The sequence below is a fragment of the Schistocerca cancellata genome, chromosome 4 (genome assembly GCF_023864275.1).
Source record: "Schistocerca cancellata isolate TAMUIC-IGC-003103 chromosome 4, iqSchCanc2.1, whole genome shotgun sequence".
Lineage (NCBI taxonomy): Eukaryota > Metazoa > Arthropoda > Insecta > Orthoptera > Acrididae > Schistocerca > Schistocerca cancellata.
In genome coordinates this window covers 874,245,592-874,265,807 of record NC_064629.1, presented here as the reverse complement: position 1 = coordinate 874,265,807, position 20,216 = coordinate 874,245,592, and the positions used below count along the sequence as shown (strand labels likewise).

Below are 20,216 nucleotides of genomic sequence, written 5' to 3'. Positions count from 1 at the left end.
CTAACTTTAACCTATCCATTTCCCTTTTTAAATTTTCTAACCTACCTGCCCGATTAAGGGATCTGACATTCCACGCTCCGATCTGTAGAACGCCAGTTTTATTTCTCCTGATAACAACGTCCTCTTGAGTAGTCCCCGCCCCGAGATCCGAATGGGGGACTATTTTACCTCCGGAATATTTTCCAAAGAGGACGCCATCATCATTTAATCATACATTAAAGCTGCATGCCTTCGGGAATAATTAAGGCCATAGTTTCGCCTTGCTTTCAGCCGTTCACAGTACCAGAACAGCAAGGCCATCCAGACTGTTGCACCTGCAACTACTGAAAAGGCTGCTGCCGCTCTTCAGGAACCACACGTTTGTCTCTCCTCTGAACAGATACCCCTCCGTTCTGGTTGCACCTACGGTACAGCTATCTGTATCGTTGAGGCACGCAAGCCTCCCCACCAACAGCAAGGTCCATGGTTCATGGAGGGGGTGTTGTCCTTAGCGGAAGTTAAGCTTAGGTTAATAGTGTGTATGACTAGGGACTGATGACCTCAGCAGTTAAGTCCCATAGACTTTACATACATTTGACCATTTTTCTTCGGATTTCACAAAAAACCACACACACACACACACACACACACACACACACACACACACACACGAGTGTTTTGAAATATGCATGCTCCTTACACAACAGTAGCCAAACAGTGGAAGTGAACAGGCCACAAGCGGCAGCTTCTGAACAGGGAACAGTTTGGACGTGACGTTGATTGCTCTTGGAGGAAGGAAGGTCCAACGTGTAAAATGTCAATTACCAAGTACTTTTAACCAGGCTATAGTGTGTTGAACACAGGGAGTAAATCCACTAGTAAGTGTCTGGATACAGTGGGGATTCAAATTGGATCGTTAATTTCAAATTGTTTTCATTCATCTCTAAACCAAAGACTATTGATACTCCGGGAGGGGGGGAGGGGGGGAGGGGGGTCATTGTTAACATGACACTTGCATTAAGAAGCTTTCAGTTCCCTGGGTTACTTGAGCTTATCCAGAAGTATTCCATGATTTACACAATCAAAAGCCTTTGAGAGATCACAAGAATTCCAATGGGAGACTTCCAGTTACTCAGAGCTTTTAATATTTCATTAGTGAAAGTATATATAGCATTTTCCGTTGAAAAACCTTTCTGGAAACCAAACTGACATTTTGTTAAAACTTTATTTTTAGAAAGGTGTGAAGCTACTTTACAATACATTACTTTTTCAAGAATTTTGGATAAGGCAGTCAGAAGAGAGATTGGGTGGTAGTTGTTGACATCAGACATATCCCCTTTTTTATGCAGTGGTTTAGCAATGGAATACTTCAGTCTATCTGGGAAAATATCCTGCTTCAGATAGCTATTACATATGTGGCTAAGAATCCCACTTATCTCTTAGGAACAAGCTTTTATTATCGTGCTGGAAATGCCATCAATTCCATGTGAGCTTTTATTCTTGAGAGAGTTTATTATCTTCCTAATTTCAGAAGGAGAGGTAGGTGGAATTTCAGTTGTATCAAATGGTGTGGATAAGGCCTCTTCCATTAACTGCCTTGCTTCTTCTAATGAACATTTAGATCCTATTTTCTATACAACATTTAAAAAATGATTATTCAAAATGTTTTCGACTTCTGGCTTGTTGTTTGTCAAGTTTCCATTTGCGTTGATGGTAATATCATCATCCTGTACTCTTGGTTGACCTGTCTGCCTTGTAATAATATTCCAAATTGTTTTGATTTTGTTATCAGAGGTATTAATCTCAGATATGATGCACATGCTTCTGGACTTTTTAATAACCTTTCTTAATGTAGCACAGTAGTTTTCATAATATTTGGCTGTTTCTGGGTCATTATGCTTTCTCGTTGTTACATACGGTTCCCTTGTGTGGTTACAAGATATTTTTATTCCTTTAGTAAGCCAAGGTTTCAAATGGTTCAAATGGCTCTGAGCACTATGGGACTTAACATCTATGGTCATCAGTCCCCTAGAACTTAGAACTACTTAAACCTAACTAACCTAAGGACAGCACACAACACCCAGCCATCGCGAGGCAGAGAAAATCCCTGACCCCACTGGGAATCGAACCCGGGAACCCGGGCGTGGGAAGCGAGAACGCTACCGCATGACCACGAGATGCAGGCCAGCCAAGGTTTCTTTGCATGGTTTCCTATAATTAGATTTAACTACTTTCTTGGGGAAACAGTTTTCAAATTCCCTTACAAGTGTATCATGGAATAAGTTATATTTTAAATTAGCATCGGGTTCCTTGTACACCTCATCACAGTCTAACTGCTGAAGATTTTCTCTGAAATTTCTAATTGTTGATTCATTAATGGAAAGCACAACTTTGGAAGGTAGTTTTGAATTACTGAATGGAGCTGTCATATACTGCAACTAGCTGAGCACCATGATCAGCAAGGCCATTCTCAACAGGACAAGAATTTATGTTTTTAAACTTATCTTGGTCTATAAAAGTGTTATATATCAATGTGCTGCTGTCCTTTACTACCCGAGTAGGAAAATTAGTGACAGATGTCAAATTGAAAGAACTGAGCAAGACTTCCAGGTCGTTCTTCCTACTACCCTCTTTCAGTGAATCAACATTGAAGTCCCCAAAAATAATAATTAGCTTTCCCCTATCTGACAGAAAGCACAACATGGCATCCAAGGTTTCCAGGAATAATTGAAAGTTTCCTGAAGGGGACCTATATACTGTTACAATTATAAAACAATCGTATGTACACAGTGTCATGAGCCACACTAGCAACAAATTGAGAAATACACTACATCCCTTTGTGCGCTGCTCCTATAGGGACCTTAAATACAGTAATAAACAAATTAAAGTGTGCAAAAAGGTATTTAAGCACTCATTCCTATGGCATTCTATACACAAATGGAATGAGAAGAAGCCCTAAAAATTGGCACACTTGGAAGTACCCTTCACTATGCACTTCTCACTGGTCTGCAGACTATAAATGTAAATTTAAGTGTTGATGATGTCATGCATTCTCCTTCTGACAGCTAATCAGTCATAATTTAGTATCTTTGTGTGTAAAGCCCTATCCTTTGTTTTCGGACTATTGTGCAATAGTCACTGTTTAGAATTGTCTTTAGAGACATTTTACTGCATGGAGTCTCCATGTCATGAACTGTTCCACTAAAATGATATATGCATATCCAGTGCTTGGTGAACTATTTTTCTGAACTTGAGCCACATTTCTAGTACATGCTCATGCACAGAGGTACAGGTTTTGATATGATGCTACTTCCTCTTTATCTACTTTACTGAAAGTGTATACCTAATCTTTGTGTTACAGCTGCCTCATTGACACCAATATCAATTTCAGTGCAGAGATCCTCAGAGAGGTCAGGTCTGTTTGGTGTCATTAAATCAAATATATTTCTATGATGTGTTGGCTTCAAAGCTAACTGTTCTATGTAGTTTACAGAGAAAACTTTACTGTTTCAAGTCTGCTAGTAAGACCCAAGTATTAAGGTACTTCAGAAAGTAAATAACACATGCCCTTTAACACCAAGAAGATTGCACAACAAGAGTAGCACACTGTCAGACAAGCGTATGAGTCATAGGTTTCCTGCAGACTCAGTTTTGTTGCAATATGCATAACAGGTGCATCACAGTGTGCAGCTGAACTGGTCTGACAAATGGAAACTTATTCCAAAGTTGACATTTACAGGACAGTATGATTCTTGAGGGTAAAAGACTAAATTGCACATAAATTCACTGTGAAATTCTGTCAATATGAAGTCCAAATGCAATGTCACACCCACCTGCAACGAGATGGTACGAAGAATTTGACTGAGGTCACACAGACATGGGTAATGCTGATTGGGAAGGAAGGCAGTTGACATTGACCACAAATGACAATATCTTTACAATCAAGGAACTGATCCACAGCAACTGGAGGGAAAAGAAATTTTCCAATGGTGACATTCACACAGTGAATGTTGAAAAAAACTGTCATGTATTTGTGTTGCTTTGAAGTGTAGTGTAGTATTCAATTAAAGTTATGGTACTTGGCCTACCATAATGATGTGTAATTTACTTTTTGAATTTCTCTCATGTATGTTTATGCCCACTACTGATACTGAGGATTGCCCAATTACTCAGGCTTGCAGCTTCGGTTTCTGTTTTGTATTTTACTTTTTTGTCTACTGCAGTGAATACATTAGTTTCATTTTCTAATAGCTTATTTTTTATATTCATTTAGATCTGTAGCAAACCACATTGCTGTCAATTTTGAATTTTTGACAGCTTTCTGTACCTACAGAAAGGTCCCAGAACTGCTCTCATTAATAAACGGTCACAACGCCCATATAGTACTAGGGACAGAAAGTTGGCTGAAACCAGACGTAATGAAATCCTAAACTCAGATTGGAATGTATACCGCAGAGACAGGCTGGACAGTGAAGGGGGAGGTGTGTTTATAGCGATAAGAAGTGAAATAGTATCGAAGGAAATTGACGGAGATCCAAAATGTGAAATGATTTGGGAGAAGGTCACGGTTAAAGCAGGCTCAGACATGGTAATTGGATGTATCTATAGGCCCCCTGGCTCAGCAGCTGTTGTGGCTGAGCACCTGAAGGATAATTTGGAAAATATTTCGAGTAGATTTCCCCACCATGTTATAGTTTTGGGTGGAGATTTTAATTTGCCGGATATAGACTGGGAGACTCAGACGTTCATAACGGGTGGCAGGGACAAAGAATCCAGTGAAATTTTTTTAAGTGCTTTATCTGAAAACTACCTTGAGCAGTTAAACAGAGAACCGACTCGTGGCGATAACATATTAGACCTTCTGGTGACAAACAGACCTGAATTATTTGAAAAAGTTAACGCAGAACAGGGAATCAGCGTTCATAAAGCGGTTACGGCATCGATGATTTCAGCCGTAAATAGGAATATTAAACGGGATAGGAAGATTTTTCTGTTTAGAAAAAGTGACAAAAAGCAGATTTCAGAGTACCTGTTGGCTCAACACAAAAGTTTTGTCTCAAGTACAGATAGTGTTGAGGATCAGTGGACAAAGTTCAAAACCGTCGTACATAATGCGTTAGATGAGTATGTGCCACGCAAGATCATAAGAGATGGAAAATAGCCACCATGGTACAACAAGGGAACTTCACAGCAAACATAAACATAGCCAAAGCCTTGCAGACAAACAAAAATTACGCGAAGCGAAATGTAGCGTGAGGAGGGCTATGCGAGAGGCGTTCAATGAATTCGAAAGTAAAGTTCTATGTACTGACTTGGCAGAAAATCCTAAGAAATTTTGGTCTTATGTCAAAGCGGTAGGTGGATCAAAACAAAATGTCCAGACACTCTGTGACCAAAATGGTACTGAAACAGGATGACAGACTAAAGGCCGAAATACTAAATGTCTTTTTCGAAAGTTGTTTCACAGAGGAAGATTGCACTGTAGTTCCTTCTCTAGATTGTCGCACAGATGACAAAATGTAGATACCGAAATAGACGACAGAGGGATAGAGAAACAATTAAAATCGCCCAAAAGAGGAAAGGCCTCTGGACCTGATGGGATACCAGTTCAATTTTACACAGAGTACGCGAAGGAACTTGCCCCCTTCTTGCAGCGGTGTACCGTAGGTCTCTAGAAGAGCGTAGCATTCCAAAGGATTGGAAAAGGGCACAGGTCATCCCCGTCATGCACGTCGAACAGATGTGCAGAACTATAGACCTATATCTCTGACGTCGATCAGTTGTAGAATTTTGGAACACGTATTGTGTTTGAGTATAATGACTTTTCTGGAGACTAGAAATCTACTCTGTAGGAATCAGCATGGGTTTCGAAAAAGACGGTCATGTGAAACCCAGCTCGCGCTATTCGTCCACGAGACTCAGAGGGCCATAGACACGGGTTCACAGGTAGATGCCGTGTTTCTTGACTTCCGCAAGGTGTTCGATACAGTTCCCCACAGTCGTTTAATGAACAAAGTAAGAGCATATGGACTATCAGACCAATTGTGTGATTGGATTGAGGAGTTCCTAGATAACAGGACGCAGCATGTCATTCTCAATGGAGAGAAGTCTTCCAAAGTAAGAGTGATATCAGGTGTGCCGCAGGGGAGTGTCATAGGACCTTTGCTATTCACAATATACATAAATGACCTGGTGCATGACATCAGAAGTTCACTGAGGCTTTTTGCAGATGATGCTGTGGTGTATCGAGAGGTTGTAACAATGGAAAATTGTACTGAAATGCAGGAGGATCTGCAGCAAATTGACGCATGGTGCAGGGAATGGCAATTGAATCTCAATGTAGACAAGTGTAATGTGCTGCGAATACACAGAAAGATAGATCCTTTATCATTTAGCTACAAAATAGCAGGTCAGCAACTGGAAGCAGTTAATACCATAAATTATCTGGGAGTACGCATTACGAGTGATTTAAAATGTAATGATCATATAATGTTGATCGTCGGTAAAGCAGATGCCAGACTGAGATTCATTGGAAGAATCCTAAGGAAATGCAATCCAAAAACAAAGGAAGTAGGTTACAGTACACTTGTTTGCCCACTGCTTGAATACTGCTCAGCAGTGTGGGATCCATACCAGATAGGGTTGATAGAAAATATAGAGAAGATCCAACGGAGAGCAGCGCGCTTCGTTACAGGATCATTTAGTAATTGCGAAAGCGTTACGGAGATGATAGATAAACTCCAGTGGAAGACTCTGCAGAAGAGATGCTCAGTAGCTCGGTACGGGCTTTTGTCAAAGTTTCGAGAACATACCTTCACCGAAGAGTCGAGCAGTATATTGCTCCCTCCTACGTATATCTCGCGAAGAGACCATGAGGATAAAATCAGAGAGATTAGAGCCCACACAGAGGCATACCAACAATCCTTCTTTCCACGAACAATACGAGACTGGAATAGAAGGGAGAACCGATAGAGGTACTCAAGGTACCCTCCGCCACACACCGTCAGGTGGTTTGCGGAGTATGGATGTAGATGTAGATATTATGTTAACATCACTACTTTTTAGAAGCAGTTCAAAATTTACCACTTTAATCAGAGTTCCTGAGATGACTGATCACTAGGATTTTAGTAGTCTCATCTGTTGAGGGGCATTTCTTTGATTCTTATACTGATACATCTCAGGGTCTCTTACAGGTCATTATCTCAACTGGATTTGCCTAATGATGAATATAAGAGGATCCTAAATTTTTCAACTCTGTAGTACAGGTAAAGGAAATCTTGCTCTTGTTGCAGAATCTTTAGTCTTCAGTTCAGGCTTTCCATTCAATTCTGTAACTAGGATACCATGATCATTTCTGGGGACAACTCAGCAGATTGTGAGCTTCACTGAAATTCTGTGAGGAAAGTTGATCTTCTTAACTTAACCTTTGCTGCCAGTCACTGGAATGAAACAAGTATGACATCAGAGCTCAGATGAGAGGCATCATTGATGCCAATGTGTGCAACAGTCCACAGTTGGTGGCACCATGCTCTCTTAATGTCTGCTGTACAACCTCTTCAATACCTTCAATGTGGATCCTAGACATACACACTGAGTAAACATAGTGATCCTTTTTATCCCTTGCACCTGCTTCCATTATTCAATGGAGACAATAAACAGCTTTTGATAAATACACTGTAACATGGTGGGGCAGTTATAATATGTTCAAACACAATCTTATGCCACAACCGGTAACTTAACATGGTTTATGTTTACGTCACAATCTTGAACTATCAAGCATTTCCTCGTAACAAGCTGGTTGTTGAGCATAAAATAGAGTAATATTTCACTAACCTTGTTAGTAAAACCTTTAGATACTTACCACAAAAGCAATGTATGGAGCTACACAAATAACAGCATTGAAAATCATGTATTCCATAGCCACACTTGTTTGTCTGACACATGTAGGATGTATCTCCAGGCTCTGCAAGTTTGTGAATGAGACTGATGCTTGAGTACAGAACTGCACTGCCAGAGTACTGGCAGTTACCATCCATTGTGGTGATGATGCTGTAATGTACAGTATTAAAAACATTTGTACCTTTTGCTACTGTTCTTCATACAAAACAATAAAACTAATTTTAATAGTTGTCATCAGATAAAAATGATGTTAAACACTCTAATAGCTACAAAATATGTAAAAGGTATAAATTTCTTAGTCATTAGTATGACTTGCTCAAACATTTGACAAATAAGATATAATTTATACTGTACCAGTGATTAAGCAGATGATAAGGTATAACAAAATAGCTGCAGTTAGCACTGTAAACGAATGTGAAAATCGTCTTCCAAATTTGTTGCCAACATAATGTGACATACTTATGGCTGGTATATGAAGAGCTGCCTGCCCAATGAAGGGAACAAAAGGATTTCCTCCAAATGCCTTGGTACTCAACAGCAGAGTAAGTGTAATAAGTCCTGAAGCTGACCTGCAGTAAAAGAATGTCACATAGATGTTTCTGGTATGTGAACTATGTAAATGATCAACATGTAGCCATGTTTCTATACCAAAGATGGCAATTTTAAGTAAACTAACTATTTGTACGTTATTACATCACACTGTGAAAAGTGACCAACAGAATGTGCAACAAAGTAATTAACTAGGTAAAAAAGCAATATTAAACAGTTTGTCAGTTTATGACAGCAAAATACTTTACCTGGTTAGGAGTTACTAGGAGAGGTGAGATAGTGTATAACAAAACCAAAAATAATAGCTAATAAGAAGAAGTTCCGCCATTTGCCTCACAGAATTTCATGAATTTCAGCAGATTTAACTTTTAAGTTTTTCCCATCTTTAATAAGGAGAGAATACTTTTGGAGTATATGGACAGGTGTTAGTGTACAATGGACACAATAACACAACAAATGGCCCTCTTGGCAAAATTAGGTGAGCTAATAATGTTGGTAACATGCTTCTTCGTGATATGTTGTTCCTGTTTAACACTGAGACGTGACTGTACTCACAAGAACTTTACTCTGCTTGAGCAGTGCTATGTTAGAGCCCTACATTATGATTTTTGTTCAGTCACAGAATCAAATTAATATTCATTCACAAAATTCAGTGTTTTCATCATGACGAAGAATATGCTATTTACAAGGAGATGTGATACGTGTGCAATCTGCAACATAACAATCTGATTCCGGTTCAAGCTGCTGAAGTTGTTGGTCGTGTGCACATGAGGTTTGCTTGCTTGTGTGAATGAATAGTGTGTTAATCTTTCTTTTTCTGATTAAGGCTGTGGCTGAAAGCTTATGCATAAGTGTTTTGTAATTGTGACTGTCTGCAACTTAATGTATCATCTTTACAGTAAGTAGCAGTCTATTTTTTCCTACATTTTACATAATAATTTGAGAGATATTTTATCCTGTGTCAAATGATGCCATGTTATTAGAAACTTTAATGTGAAAACTCCACCAGCTGCTGTAAGCTAGCGATGGTGGTAGCATGTTCACCTTATATTCCACTATTCATTATTCATGTCCACTAGACGTACTTTTATTAAACATTTTTTAATGTAAGATAACTATACAAATTTCCTTTGCTTTCATTTCCTGTATGGTTTTCAATGAAAATAATGAATTTGTCATCAATTGCAAAGAGGGAAATTTGACAGGAAATGAATAAGCAGTATTCAGTTGATTATCTATTTTTGAAATACATATTTTGGTTTGGCCTCATAATTTAACCGTGTAATAAAAAATTCTAAAACAAATTGGCAGTGCAAATGCTGCAGGAAGACTTTCCATTAACAGGTTCCTAATGATGAAAAACAACTTCATGGAAATCTTTATACACTCCTGGAAATGGAAAAAAGAACACATTGACACCGGTGTGTCAGACCCACCATACTTGCTCCGGACACTGCGAGAGGGCTGTACAAGCAATGATCACATGCATGGCACAGCGGACACACCAGGAACCGCGGTGTTGGCCGTCGAATGGCGCTAGCTGCGCAGCATTTGTGCACCGCCGCCATCAGTGTCAGCCAGTTTGCCGTGGCATACGGAGCTCCATCGCAGTCTTTAACACTGGTAGCATGCCGCGACAGCGTGGACGTGAACCGTATGTGCAGTTGACGGACTTTGAGCGAGGGCGTATAGTGGGCATGCGGGAGGCTGGGTGGACGTACTGCCGAATTGCTCAACACGTGGGGCGTGAGGTCTCCACAGTAAATCGATGTTGTCGCCAGTGGTCGGCGGAAGGTGCACGTGCCCGTCGACCTGGGACCGGACCGCAGCGACGCACGGATGCACGCCAAGACCGTAGGATCCTACGCAGTGCCGTAGGGGACCGCACCGCCACTTCCCAGCAAATTAGGGACACTGTTGCTCCTGGGGTATCGGCGAGGACCATTCGCAACCGTCTCCATGAAGCTGGGCTATGATCCCGCACACCGTTAGGCCGTCTTCCGCTCACGCCCCAACATCGTGCAGCCCGCCTCCAGTGGTGTCGCGATAGGCGTGAATGGAGGGACGAATGGAGACGTGTCGTCTTCAGTGATGAGAGTCGCTTCTGCCTTGGTGCCAATGATGGTCGTATGCGTGTTTGGCGCCGTGCAGGTGAGCGCCACAATCAGGACTGCATACGACCGAGGCACACAGGGCCAACACCCGGCATCATGGTGTGGGGAGCGATCTCCTACACTGGCCGTACACCACTGGTGATCGTCGAGGGGACACTGAATAGTGCATGGTACATCCAAACCGTCATCGAACCCATCGTTCTACCATTCCTAGACCGGCAAGGGAACTTGCTGTTCCAACAGGACAATGCACGTCCGCATGTATCCCGTGCCACCCACCGTGCTCTAGAAGGTGTAAGTCAACTACCCTGGCCAGCAAGATCTCCGGATCTGTCCCCCATTGAGCATGTTTGGGACTGGATGAAGCGTCGTCTCACGCGGTCTGCACGTCCAGCACGAACGCTGGTCCAACTGAGGCGCCAGGTGGAAATGGCATGGCAAGCCGTTCCACAGGACTACATCCAGCATCTCTACGATCATCTCCATGGGAAAATAGCAGCCTGCATTGCTGCGAAAGGTGGATATTCACTGTACTAGTGCCGACATTGTGCATGCTCTGTTGCCTGTGTCTATGTGCCTGTGGTTCTGTCAGTGTGATCATGTGATGTATCTGACCCCAGGAATGTGTCAGTAAAGTTTCCCCTTCCTAGGACAATGAATTCACGGTGTTCTTATTTCAATTTCCAGGAGTGTATGTTCTTACTGAAACAGTTATTTAAGAGGTGTTTCTACTTACTTCTGCTGTATAAGTCTTTCAGTACAGAAGGTGAAAGCTTAACTTAAAAAGACCCTTACCAATAGTGCTTTTTAAACCCTTGAATAGTACCATTATTTCATGCAGATCAAAAACTTTTGCAAATGAAAAATGTCCCACTCCATACAAAGTGAGATATTCTTTTTTCTAACCCTTATTAAATATTAAGTAATGATCCTTTCTCTGATTATACTATAATATTAATAAAAATACAGTGATGAGCCAAAATTATTATGACCACCCAATTAATAGCATGTTGGTCCATGTTAGGAGGGCAATCCGGTAGCATGAATTCAATAAGTCCTTGCTAGGTTTCAAAAAGTATGTGGTTCCAGATTTATATGCACAACCCACACAGTTCCTATAAATTATTGGCCATTGGTTTGTAGATGCAGAGCTGGTGCCCAATATCATCCCAGACATTTTCCATTTGGTTCAGATGAGGCATGTATGGTGGCTAAGTCGTCAATGTCAGTTCATTCTCATGCTCCTAAAAACCGTAGCAAGATTGTGACATGGACAGTTATCCTGCTGGAAAATGCCATCTGTGTCAGGGAAAAACATCAACCAAAAATGTTCACATGTTCCACACCTGTCATTAGTGTCTTCAGTCACTACCATGGGAGCCAAGGTGAATGCCCCACATAGCACAATACTAGAAAAACCAGCTTGCATCTGTGGTGCAGTTCATGTTCTGAGTAGCTGTTCTCCTGGATTACAGCGTGTCAGGACACAACCACTGGCCTGGTGCAACTCTGATAGATAATGTATTTGTACAGCAAGATGATGTAAAACAAACACATGCTTTCCCTGTGGTAAATGGATTATCTGACCATGATGCACAACTGATTAACTGACAAAACCTAACAGGGTGTACACTTCAGAAACCATTAAGCAAAAGTGTGAGGGTGCTCAACCTGGTATCTATAGATCACTTCAGAGAAAGTTTAGGACATGTAAACTGGGAAGATTTATATAATGAGCCAAATGCTAATGATAAATGCAGCATATTTCTTGATAAATTTAAATCCCTTTTTTAACATTGTTTTCCAAAGAAAATGACTAAATGTAACACCACAAACTTTTCAAAGAAACCTTGGATTAGTACAAGTATTAAAGTGTCTTCAGAAAGAAAAAGAAAACAGTATGAGACAGCAAGAACTAGTGAAGATCCTGAAGTAGTTTTACACTATAAAAATTATTGTAACATACTGAGAAATGTTGTAAGGAAATCAAGGAATATGTATGTTAGAGAAAAAATTAACAACTCCAGCAATAAAATAAACTCAATATGGAACATTATTAGAAGGGAGACAGGAAAAGTAACCTCTGGGGTAGGTAGTATTACTGTTAAAGAGAATGAGACCATCTTAACCAACAGTACACAGGTAGCCAATGTATTTAACAATCACTTCTTAAATGTAGGAGAAAAAAATTGGTGAGAATAGTTGAAAAGAAAAAGCCAGCCAGTACATGGAAGAGTCAGTTTTGAAAAAAATTAGTCAGATTAAGTTTCATCTAACAACCTCTTGTGAAATAAGGAAAATTATTAAATCTTTAAAAAATAAATGTTCTCTTGGATTAGATGACATCTCTAACAAGTTATTAAAACAATGTGGAGCAACTACAGCTGGTGTTTTGAGTCACATATGTAATGCATCACTGACTCAGGGTATTTTTCCAGACAGGTTAAAATATGCCATTGGCAGGCGTCTCTTCAAAAAGGGAGAAACTACAGGTGTCAATAATTACCGGTCAGTATTCCTGCTTACAGTATTTTCAAAAATCTTTGAGAAAGTAATGTACTCAAGAGTGGTTAGCCATCTCAACAGTAATGGGATACTTAGTAAATCACAGTTCACATTTCAGAAATGCTGTTCCACTGAGACAGCAATATACAATTTCACTGTCCACATAATAGAGTCTTTAAATAGTAAAATGTCACCAGTAGGAATATTCTATGACTTATCCAAGGCATTTGATTGTGTGAACCATGACATTATGTTGGAGAAATTACAATTCTATGGTATAAATGGAACAGTGTATGAGTATGTGGCGACTATCGACCAAGTCGCGGGTAATATCTTTGTTTTTGGCAAGCTCTTTGAACCAGTCTGTGGTCGCGCGTGAAAGTGTACGGACGTGTACCGAGAATTCAGAATGTAAACAACTGTATATGTGTGCTTACGAGAAATAAAAATAGTGTTTATTACACATGGTGTAGCGTGCATCATTGGATTCGGCAACCCTACAACGCTATATCCATACTGGTGACCCCGAATTTTGTTCGCGAGTGCTACAACGAAATCTTATACCGTCGAGCAGTACACAATGGATCGCTTGCCGCCTGCTACACCGAACACTTGCCAACTAAGTGTTCCAACGGACGCTTCGGCATGGTTTTACAATTATCCACCGGGCGTCCGCAATAGTTCTACGCAGTTTCCGACCACATCGACTAGCTGTACTCAACAGGACAGTGTTTATACAATTCCAAAGCCACGTGTTCTGAGTGCTCAACAGCCGACACAAGGTGCTCAAACCCCAGTGACTATGTTTACAGGTTTCCCAAGTGCAAGTGTGAATTTTCCACCCGAATCAGTGACTGTACAAATCGAGCCGGACGCTCAAGACAGGAGAGTTCATATTTATGCCGGAACTCCAGATTTTGCACCAACCCCCCCTACACCACCAGCGTCCGCTTTACGAGTGTTTCCGACGGCACACGCCGTTCCTGCCGCGTGTGTTCCACAAACATTAGGTGATTTTAACTATTTTAATGCACCTGTAGGGGAGGGGCCCGAAAACTGTATTCCGTCGTTCGCCGCACATCGCTCGACTACGGTCGATTCTACCGCGCCGGTCCATTCTACGCCCGTCGGCGTTACTCCGTCGACCGCTCGATTCGTTGATTTCTTGACCAAGGTCGAGCCAGCCGCGCCTACCGTGCCGTGTGCCACTGACAGTGGCGGAAGCGGGTGCACCGCTACTGCACCCGAGACAATTACGTTGCAGAACTATGGACAGGGAGAGACAGTTTCTGATAAACATTTATGTCAAGACTTTCCCACCCGTTGGCCGAAGCTACCACCCCTTCGCAAGGATCACCCACGCACATGGTTTGCCTTGGTCGACCACGTCCTGCAGCTACACGGCGTCGCCGACGACAATTCGAAGTTCCTATGCTTACTGTGTCACCTCCATGACGAACTGGATCTGATCTGCGACATTGTGGCTTCGCCCCCCGCTACGGACAAATATGCGTTCGCCTGACACACCATCCTCGAGCGACTATCCACATCGACAGAGGAAGCTATCCGCCTCATCAGTCAGGAATCGCTGGGATCCAGGTCTCCGTCGCAACTCTGGCGTCATCTCCGCGCTATGATTGACACACATCACATGCCGGACATTACACTTTGGACCATCTGGTTGCTGAAACTTCCCCCGCAAGTTCAACTTCACCTTCTACATGTAACTTCGGCCCCACTAGATGCCAAACTGAAGATCGCAGACCAGGTTTACAACATTCTGCCCCCCCCCCCCCCCCCCCCCCCCCCGCATACCCCCCCAGGGTGCCCTCAGGCCTCAGGGGTTGGCACACCTGCGCGGCAGTTCCCATCCTGCAGTACAGAGTGCGCACGACTCGCTCCACGCATGCGCGCGGAGCCAACGCCGCCTGGCAACCGCCGCAGTAACTCCTCTCCTACCAGCACCACTGCAGCGTCGCCATCGGAGGGAACCACAAACAAGTCCCCCTCCACTGCCGCTTCGACCTCAACCAGTGCGACGGGCGACGCCACGCGCCGCCCCACTTGGTGTTATTTCCACTCCCGCTTTGGCGACGCGGCTAAGAAATGTCGTTCTCCATGCGCGTTCCCAAACTAATAACGCGACCCAATTCAGGCGCTACGGGCCGCGTTGCACCGCACAGACGCCTATCACTAAATACTTCTTCTCCTCACGCGCCAGGACGCTTGTACGTGAAAGATGCAGTGTCTTGCCTTTCATTTCTAGTCGACACGGGGGCCGAGGTTAGTGTGATACCTTTGTCCGCAGGTATTAAATTCGAGCTTCAGCCTTGCCCCCCGCTTCGAGCCGCCAATAATTCCCTGATCCGCTCTCATGGAATAACGAATTTAAGCCTTAAACTGCAGGACATTAATACGCCCTTACAGTGGACTTTCGTTATCGCGGATGTGGATGAACCCGTGCTTGGGGTAGATTTTCTCTTAGCCCACGCACTGTCACCCAACCTACAACGAGGTACACTAACCTTTAACTCGGGAGACCGTACCACCGGTTCAGATATCTTACCCCTCTCATCCGAAAGCGCCATTCTGCTGTGTGAGCTAGCAGAAACTGCTGTTGCAGTGCTTTCTCTTAGATCACACAACGACGAACTTCGGGACAGCAATGGGGCCCTCCGCGTACGCATCGCCGCCGTGCAAGTCAAGCTCACGGACGCGCGTAAGCAGACCGCCCAGCTGTCGCACACGGCCACGCCCCCTCCCGTATTTCTGCATAAGGACTTGGCGTCGTGCACTCATGTCATGGTGCGTGATGACACCATCCGACCGGCACTCAGACCTCCATATACGGGCCCGCACAGAGTCATATCACGGCGTACCAACACGTTCAAAGTGCTCATTAACAGCACGCCTCAAACGGTATCCGTCTGCCGCCTCAAACCTGCATGGACTCTGGGAGAACTGCCCGATACCCCACCCAGTCAGACCCCATCCCCTGCTGCACCCACCTCGCATGAGGCATCTACCGACAGTCCATGGATGAGCGACGCCCATTCCCACACGTGTGACGTTCCCCACTCCCAGTCGTGTGACAGTGCTACAGGTGCGTGTGACATTCCTATGCAGAGTGATGCGTGTGATGACTTACCCTCCTACAGGCAGCCCCTCGCCTCTCCCCTGTTAGGATTTAGTGATGTATCAGGGACCAGCCTCAGAGCGTGTGATGTCACCGATGACGACTCGTGTGGAGATTCTGTCAACCCGTATAAGGAAGTGGTAGTGAATGTCAACACAGATCTTATTTGCAGCTCTAATGTGTTTTTTGTTATGCAGCCGGGTAATGTGTACATCTTCTACGAACAAGCCAGCTTCCCCAGGGACAACTTAACTCACATTCATCTCCTCCAGTCTGTCCCCTTGCCTGTTGGTACTCACCCATCAACGGTCAAAGTCCTACGTACCGCCACAGGCATTCAGATCCGCTATCCTGGCCCCTCACAACCCACCATCCCCTCCCCAGATCCCTCAACTGCTGTACGAGGATTCACCCGGTCAGGCAGGACCATCCGCCCCCCTCGCTGGCTCGAAGACTTCAATTACTAATGTAATGTAATGTAAGGTATGGTTTCTGATTAAACACCCTCTCCCTCCCCCCTGGGTGTTCCCTTTACATGTATGCCCCAATATTTATGTTTGTGCTCCACACTCTAGGGGGGGGGCTAATGTGGCGACTATCGACCAAGTCGCGGGTAATATCTTTGTTTTTGGCAAGCTCTTTGAACCAGTCTGTGGTCGCGCGTGAAAGTGTACGGACGTGTACCGAGAATTCAGAATGTAAACAACTGTATATGTGTGCTTACGAGAAATAAAAATAGTGTTTATTACACATGGTGTAGCGTGCATCATTGGATTCGGCAACCCTACAACGCTATATCCATAAGTAGCTTAAGTCATATCTACAGAACAGGAAGCAAGAAGTCTCTTTATATGCTTCAAGTGATTCAAAGGAGTTTGCCACTTCATCTAACTGGGGTGAAATTACATTAGGTGTTCCACAAGGTTTGATCATGGGTCCACTCCTGTTCTTGATATATGTGAATGACCTCCCTTCTTATGTGAAACAAGATGCTGAACTGACACTGTTTGCTGATGGTACAAGCATAATTATTAATGCAGTAAAAGAAAGTCTGATGGAAAATGATACAAATAAGGTCTTTGGAAAAGTTATTAATTGGCTTTCTGCAAATGGGCTTGCTCTGAACTTTGAAAAAACACAGTACATCCAATTTTCTGCTGCAAAAAGTATAATTTCTTCAATAAACATAACACATCAAAAGAAGTCAGTAGCCAGGGTAGAGCATACTAAGTTTTTGTGTGTACATATAGATGAGAATCTTAATTGGAAAATTCATATTTTGGATCTCCTAAAGCGACTAGGTTCAGCAACTTTTGCAATCAAAACAATTGCCAATTTTGAGGATCTAGAAATTAGTAAGCTAACATACTTTGCATACTTCCACTCTCTGATGTGATACGGAATAATTCTCTGGGGCAACTCAACACTTAGGCAAAAGGTATTCACTGCTTAAAAGAAAATAGTTAGAATAATGTGTGGGATTCATAGTCGCACATCTTGTAGGCATTTGTTTAAAAGGTTAGGAATTCTTACAACTGCTTCACAGTAAATTTACTCAGTAATGAAATTTTTTCTCAACAACATGGACCAGTTTAAAATCAACAGCGACATTCATGATTACAATACCAGAAAAAAGAAAGACCTACACTATCCTTCACTTAACCTATCATTGGCAAAGATAGGGGTAAAATATGCTTCTATAAAACTTTCTGATAAATTGCCAGATGAAATAAAATGTCTGAAAGACAGCAGTAATAGTTTCAACAACAAATTGAAATCATACCTCCTTGATAACTCCTTCTATACCATAGATGAAATCTTGAATATGAGTAAATAAATCTGGCGGTACAATGTATGCATTTTGTGCCATTTAAGGGAATGGGATAGATAATAGAAATATTTAGATATTACAATATAATGTAAACAAAACAAAAAAAACTTGTTTCTTGTGCACATTTCTTGTGAATTACACATTCCACATCATAACGGTTTTCCATGCTATTGACCAATGGAACACGTAACTAACTAACTAAATAACAAAACATTTGGTTCATTTGAGCAGGTGACACATTTTTATTGATCCACAGTCCTCTTTTGTTGATCCTGTGTCTATTACAATCATGACTGATGTTGTAGTCAGGTCAACATGGGAACATATAGAGAATGTCTGCTGTGGAACCTTATGTTCAATAATGTGCACTGAAAAATGCACTATGAAGCACTTGTGAATGCACCAGCATTGTACTCTTTCATCAGACCTGCCACAGATTGTCATCTACGATGGTTTACACAATGAGTAAGTATCTGATTATCATATTCTGTGATGAGGTGTGAACGTCATACCTTGTTACCTACTCATGATTTTGCCAATCTTGAACCACTTTCCATAGATAAATACAACAGTAGCAAATGAAGGGCTGACCAGCTTTGCCATTTCCAAGATACTCATTCACAGTTGCTGAGCCATAATAATCTGCACCTCATCAAAGTACCTTATGTCATTGGATTTCTCCAATTGGGGCCTTTATCATCAATAGAATGATACCCCATTCATCTCTGCTTTGGTTATATTCATTCCACACATGGTCAAGTGCCTGCAGCACCACCATGTGGCACTCAGTTTCATAATTGGGAGGAGCACACCACAGAACTGCTGAAGCGTCTTAACAAATCTCTATTTGCAATGCGAATTGTGTCAGACATAGGGGATATAAAAACGGAAAAGCTGGCATACTATGCTTACTTTCATTCCATAATGTCATATGGGATTATTTTTTGGGGTAATTCATCAAGCCAAGCTAAAGTTTTCCAGGTACAAAAACGTGCAGTAAGAGTTATATGTGGTGTGAACTTCCCAATATATTTATTCTTTAATGAAATTTGTTATTAAAAATATATCACTTTTTCAAACCAACAGCTCAATTCATGGAATCAATACTAGAAATAAGAATAATCTTCACAAGGATTTAAAGTCACTTAGTCTTGTACAAAAAGGTGTGCATTATTCAGGAACATACATTTTCAATAACTTGCCAGCAGCCATAAAAAGCTTAACAACCAATGAAATTCAGTTTAAGAGAAGCCTAACGGATTTATTGGTTGCCAACTCCTTCTACTCCATTGATGAATTTCTCAGTAGAACCAACTGATTTGTGTGTGTATACATATAAGTACAAAATAACTTCTGCACAATTTCAGTGCAGCAATGTGTTCATTGTAAATAAGTGTGTGTGTGTGTGTGTGTGTGTGTGTGTGTGTGTGTGTGTGTGTGTGTGTGTAAAAACGTTTTTTATTTTAAACTCAGTGCATTAGTATTTGTAAAATGATTCTTTCATATAGTGTTCATTAAAAAAATGATGATCATTCCACTTGGGATGTGTGGAATGGTACATTAGCTTATTTGATTGAGTTGTAAATATTTGTCATGTATTGTTTTTCTGACATGTTCTACATCCTGGAGGACCTCCTCACTATGGATCAATTGGAATGAAAGTAAATCTAATCTAATCTAATCTTCACTGTGGCTGTGGTCACAGTGTTTTGACTCATTAGTGTAATATGTACTTCTATAGAAAAAAATAACGACAAAGTATCTACACAAACTGAAATTTAATCTTTAGTTCATTACATACTTAAAAAATGAAGTTGCAATTTGACAAAAATCAGAAGCATTTCAGCTTTTGAACATATGCAATTCAGTTTGATGTTCAATAAATCATTGTAATTTTTAAAATTATTAGCAGTAACCATCATGCCAGAACTAGAGAAACCTTCTATGGAATCAAAAAACCAGGAAGATGGAAAAACTGGGCCATCACATTCCAACAATGCGGTAGACCACACTGAATCAACAAAAATAGAATCAGATGCAGCATTAAGAGCAGTATTGGAACAAGCATTGTCATTGTCATCCCAAACAGCAGAACCATAACCACCACTGGAAACAGTAGCAGAGCCACAGTCACCAGTGGCAGCAGCATACCCAGAATCATTATCATCAGAAACACAGGCAACAAGAAAAGAATCAAAACCAA

At 41.8% G+C, this 20,216-nt stretch overlaps 1 protein-coding gene across 3 annotated transcripts in view; it reads right to left on the bottom strand.

The window, feature by feature from the left end:
* The window catches only part of LOC126183597 (solute carrier family 22 member 7-like), a 223,462-nt gene that overhangs the window by 42,366 nt on the left and 160,880 nt on the right, over nucleotides 1-20,216 (bottom strand). For all 3 annotated transcript variants that reach the window (XM_049925700.1, XM_049925701.1, XM_049925702.1), the window contains 2 exons: nucleotides 8,233-8,447; nucleotides 7,841-8,028 (listed from right to left, as the gene is read on the bottom strand). In XM_049925700.1, the coding sequence (XP_049781657.1) occupies nucleotides 7,841-8,028; nucleotides 8,233-8,447 (403 nt within the window). The remainder of the gene's footprint in view (nucleotides 1-7,840; nucleotides 8,029-8,232; nucleotides 8,448-20,216) is intronic.